The sequence below is a fragment of the Atta colombica genome, unplaced genomic scaffold (genome assembly GCF_001594045.1).
Source record: "Atta colombica isolate Treedump-2 unplaced genomic scaffold, Acol1.0 scaffold137, whole genome shotgun sequence".
Lineage (NCBI taxonomy): Eukaryota > Metazoa > Arthropoda > Insecta > Hymenoptera > Formicidae > Atta > Atta colombica.
In genome coordinates this window covers 618,718-624,506 of record NW_017259225.1, presented here as the reverse complement: position 1 = coordinate 624,506, position 5,789 = coordinate 618,718, and the positions used below count along the sequence as shown (strand labels likewise).

The window sequence follows — 5,789 nt, the reverse complement described above, 5'->3', positions numbered from 1 at the left end:
CCCTCCCCCCCTCCCCCCCCGCCCCCCCCTCTCTCTCTCTCTCTCTCTCTCCCTTTTCTCTCTACCCCCGTCACCGTCTTTCATCTCCCCGTCTGACTCGTGATTCATTGAAGCGTCGAAACAACACAACCGCGCGTTTGTAAACGATGACGTGTGTGTCGTCGACGTAAACACCAAAGTGATCTCAATGACGAGGGTATCGATTCTTACAACGGAAACAGACCGGAAGTTTAGGGTTTCCTCTTTCTTTTTGTTTTTATTTTTTAATAACAATCGTGCGATTAAGTTTCTCTACGTGTAATTTTACACACGCGAGAACGGGATCAGCTTATTTACCGCGCGAATACTCGCGCGGGACGAGAGCAAAATAACGAATTCGATTTTTTGGTTATCGATCTTCGTGCACCGTCGTTAAATTCGGGTGATTACTATAACGCGTGATTACTATAATTCAGGTCAATTTTTCGATCACGAGATAAATAGCGTCATATTTTATGTCAGTACGCGTCAGAAGAAATATATCTAACTTTTTCCCTCATTTATCGCCGTTGATGAAAAAGTTGAACGTCAGATTGTGAATTAATCAATGAAACAATAATTTAAGAGAATGTCTCATAATGTTGTTTAACAAAAATTGGGGTGTATATGACGTCACATAAAATTCGTTTTTTTAGCTGAACTTCTTACATAATTCATCTTTTTCTTTTCATATTGGAGAAAGAAAAAGAAAAGATGATTGACATGTGCCAAAAATTCAGTTAAAAAGAACAGACCTATAGAAACTCAAATAACATTTTCCACCGGGAAAACTAATGCAACACTGGTACAATTGAATGCAAATGGACTCACATATTTTTGATATGTTAATATATAATTTAATCCTTTTCAAGTTATGAGATTATCGTGACAACAAAGAATAGTTAAAAGAGTTAAATTATTTATTAACAATGAAAATATGTAAATTGATTTGCATTCAATTGCATTCAGTATGCACCAGCGTTGTATTAGTTTTCCCAGTGGAAAATGTTAAAGATATTTGATGGTTTCCAAATAAAGATCAAAAAGAAAAAAATTTTTGAAATTATTGGAAGGAAAAGCATAAAATCTTGATGTATACACTGTTAGAAATTTCATGAATTTAATATGTTTTTCATGAAAATTTATGAAATTTAATATACAAATTCCTTACATTTAACTTACTGTAACTTAATTTTCAGTTAAATCATTCATTACTTTTAATTTCGTTCACAACCACGAGCTTCATTTACATGTAAAGAAAGTATTTCTAACAATGTACATAGTATTATATATATATAATTCATATTGAATTATTTAAACATTAAAGATTCAGCTTCGATCGTTTTAGGCATTTAATTTCTAGTATTCATTGTTTTCTAACACGTACGATTTAAACTAAAATTCTTATCGTTCATAAAATCTTATTCGGAAAACAGGGAAAAATTATAAAATGTTAAGATGAGGAATTTACGTGACAATCACGTGATCGAACACATACGAAGCCAACAACGTAACGAATCAATATTTGGAAAGTAATCTGATTTGATGTACCGGAAAGTAATGAAGGTCGAATTGTCACTCGACGAACGTGAGGAGATCAGCAGAGGGTTTCGCGTTAATCTCCGAGATTGACGGCGTCGTCTCTTCTCGCATCGAAACTCGGAGTAATAGCATCAAGTTAATCCTTCCTCATCGTTAAGCTCGTCCCACACATTTTATATTTACAATTAGTCTATGAATCGAATTAAATTACTCTTAAATATAATCATTAAGACTTTTAAAAAGGATACTTTTATTTTTAATTTGTAAAAAAAAAAAATCAAAGCTAGAAATTATGATAATAGTATCCTGATGAACGATTTTAAATTATTACATATTTAATTTCGAAAGAAGTAGAAAAAAATAAGGAAAATGCTTTTCATACATGCGAATTAAAAAAAGAAACGTTGCGTATGTGGTGCGCGTACTATAATTATATGGACACAGAGTACTGTTACAATTCTGGGTCGTGTAAACGGGGCTTCATACAGTTCATACCGCGAGATTCTTGTAGGAAGACAGCAGTGTTGGCTCTCTGGCGAACGGGTATGCAAAGGAGAAAGAGAAAATAAGAGAAGAAGAGGAGGAGAGAGAGAGTAGGTAGAAGTTGAAGAGCCGCCGCCGCCGCCGCTGCCTCCTACCTTTGGAGTCCGGGTATCCTCGCCGCCTCGGCTCGGCACTGAGCGAAAAGCACAGAGCGCAGAGCGACGACGAAGCGAGGAATACAGGCAGAGCAGGCTGCCTTGCCTGGCTGACTGGATAGTGGATGGTATGATGGTGGCTGCTGCTGCGAGTGCTGCGACGATGGTGCCGTGCCGACACTGCCGACAGTGACGGTGGTAGAGACGTAGAGTGGTGGTACGGCGCGCGGGTAGGTAGGGGAATTACGGGGAACGTGCTTTTAGGCGAGGACGAGCGTCCGTAGTCGTGTCCGAACCGCGGAACTGGCGGGTTTGTACCTGCATGGAGTAAGAGCCTAAGAGGCGCGGTGGTGGTGGTGGTACGAGGAGGTGGTTTACAGGTTCACTCCGTACCCTCGTGTCCGTGCGATTCGCTTCACAGTTCGTCTCCATGCGCGAGCGGCAAAAACGCACTATCCTTTCATCAGTTCCATCAGTTCCACCGGCAGTGCGACGTCGTGAAGTTCTCGAGTGTCGTGAAGAGAGGCTGTCGTCCGCTCGCAACTCTCGCAAGTATACATCTATTCCTCGGACTCATTCGGTGCCGCTTCGCGGCAATCGCGACAATCGCGGCAAGCACGTGCGTACAGTGTGCGTCTATGACGGCGGCGACGGCGATCTTATCTCGTTTGGAATTTTGATAATCCGTACATAAAGACCCAAGTGCGCATTTGTGATCCTCGTATGATTTATTATGGATCTCACCGCTGGATAATAAATCGACCGTAGGGTGCGGAGAGGATTGTTTCTGCGGGGAGTTGCGCCTAACCGGAAGTTGTGAGGGACGTCGCACGGATACCTCGTATAGTCATATGCATCCAGGGCGGCGTGTCGGTAGTTACGGAGGAGGAACAAAGTGTGCCGCCGATTCAAGAGCGGAGAGTTAAAAGTGTAGAGGGATCACGACGATCGCGCCTGCACACACGCACGTCACGCACGCACGCACGCACGCACGAACGTACCCATGCACGCATGAAGGTCCCATGGCTACCGGATTGGTAAAGTGGTGGCGAGCAAGGTTCCTCGCTGGCTACAGACCCTTTTCTGGTAATGAACGCTCCTTCTTTTCGGGATGCATGCTACGATATTGAGACTCTCGGGTTATATCCCAATTGACCGTGAAAAAAGGAAAAAATGCACAATGCTGATTCAAGTCCTTGTCAATATCTCTGCTAATTTCTCAGACGAATCTTTGATTTTAATGAACTGATAGTAAAAATGTAAATAATGCGAGATCGCATACACGTTTCGTTAGGTTTATTTCAGAGTTGGCAAAATTCCACGTTTTTTGGGTAACATCCATGCCAGTGAACCGTAAAATCCTGTATTTTCTGGAAAAATCGACATTTTCCGGAAAAGCCGGAAAAACTGGTTTAAAAAAAAAGTAAAATTATCTTTTTATATAAATATGCTGTAGTATTATAAATTAATCATTTTTATAATTTTTGTTAATTTATTTTATTGGATAAAATCAAGCACAGTAAAATGTGGAATTTACTATATTTTTTCAAATGAAATTTTCCAGATCTGCGTTTTACATTTAGTGACACAAATCAACATGAATATCGTTCTATCTTTCCTGGTATTTTACGTTCAAAGAAAAAAGACAGAACGACTCTTGAATCGAATTGTGTCACTAAATGGAAAGCATCCGTGACTTATTTAGAGATACCTAAAAATTCTAGTCATTCTTCTCATATTTCCTCTCGTAGGTGAAATAATATTGAGTCAAATATATTGTTGTTATTTAACTAGATTTAATCTTTTTCTGATAATAATGTACAACACAGTTCATTGATTGCTTAATGAATTCGTTCGTAAACCTCATATATTTTCAAATTGTACAATTAATTACAATAAATGCAAAAGATATTCGTACAAAGAAGGCATTTTAAAAAAATTTTATTTTTAGGAAATATAAACGTTAATTAGAAATTTATTAATAACGAATGAAATATATATTTTTTAAAATTATTTTATCTAAAAATATGTGTAATAATGTGTACAAAAGATGTGTAAAAATATATTATCTTAATAATAACCAAGAATAAAAAATTACATTATTTGGACATACAAGAAATACAGTCGAGAAATGTAGCGTCTAAAATTACGAACACAATTATTTTTGCAAAAATTCTTTTAGACAGGATGTTATTAAGACAGGATGTTCTCATTGTTGATAAATTGTTAATTAATATTTATTTTTTTTACAAATAAGCTTTTTTAAATAAAAATCTTCTGTACCACCATTTTTTGCATTCACTGTGTATTTGTTGGGTGTAATTATAACATAATGTATCGCGAAATATTTTTAAAGTATTAATGCGAATTAATGAAAAGAACAGTTATCATACTGACGTTATGTAAAACTCAATTCGCTTTAAAAGAATTTTGCAGATATCGGATTTGCAGAAGATATAATTCTTACATTAACATTTAACTTATATATTACATTAAAATGCCGGTTTTTTCAATTTATTTCGTCTGTCAACATGATAAGTTTTTTGTAAGTTTTATTTGAAGAATGCCGCGATTAAAATATACACCAGTTGAGATAATCCGAAGAAAACTGTCGTTTATCAGTAAACTACTCTTAGATCATTTTCTTATCAAGTATATTTCCTAGAAAGCAGGTTTTAGAAACTTGTCGAGAAACGTAAAAAGAAAAACTTCGAGGTATAATTGGTTGATTTGTAAACGAGATTTTCTTTTTAAATAATAATTGAAATCTCTTGAATAATAATGACAAAATATCTCCTGTTTCCATTTGCATTCTATTGTGTATTCCTTGATAAAGTTTAAGTACCTAAGTTTTGTACTCAGGTAAAAGACGACAGTGCGATATACCTGAGAAAACCCAGGGAAGTAGTTAGAGTGACGCAGGTTGCGGGAGGGAAGGGGAAAGGTTCGACGGAAAAAACAATACGGAAAAAAAAGAATGTGACGAGCGTTGGCGTCTGTACGATCAATCGTGCCGCCGCAAAAGAATGACCGTCGTGGATAATGCTAAGATATTATCGAAGCGGATACCACGTGGTCTTACATCACACTTACACTTTTCTTAGCTTTCGGCTTGTGTCTATAGTCTGTACGCTTGTCTCGTAACGCGTCGTTGAAAATAGCGCAGAAATTGCGGTGCGTGCGTTTAGTGACAACAAAATTACTCAAGAGAAGCTTCTTACTTACAGTTCTTCAATTTCCCGTCACGAATCCGACGAATCTGACGAATCTCAAATCTGCAAACAATAATATTGTTTAGATTATACGTATTAATTAATTAATTAATAAGTAAAAATGGGAGCAAGGATATTTTCATGAAAAGTACATTTTAATTATTAAAAAGAAAGCTCATTTAAAAATTAATTAAATAGTAATACCGAAATTTTCGTTTTCTCGTTTTTAAAATGTAACAAAAATATAAAGATAAATATTTTCCAAACTTTTTTCAGTTTAAATTTATATTTTTTAATAAATAAATAAATAATAATTATACTTCTGTTATGTTTAACTTTATGAAATTTACGACAATACTTAATAATGCGATAACATGAC

At 36.2% G+C, this 5,789-nt stretch overlaps 1 protein-coding gene and 1 pseudogene across 1 annotated transcript in view; one reads left to right on the top strand and one right to left on the bottom strand.

The window, feature by feature from the left end:
- LOC108684691 overlaps window positions 1-2,772 on the bottom strand; it is an 11,724-nt pseudogene extending 8,952 nt beyond the window's left edge.
- Window positions 2,773-3,197: 425 nt separating this feature from the next.
- The window catches only part of LOC108684690 (protein naked cuticle homolog 2), a 7,420-nt gene continuing 4,828 nt past the window's right edge, over window positions 3,198-5,789 (top strand). The window contains exon 1 of the mRNA XM_018189143.1: window positions 3,198-3,284. Coding sequence (XP_018044632.1) covers window positions 3,221-3,284 — 64 coding nt within the window. The 5' untranslated portion in view covers window positions 3,198-3,220. The remainder of the gene's footprint in view (window positions 3,285-5,789) is intronic.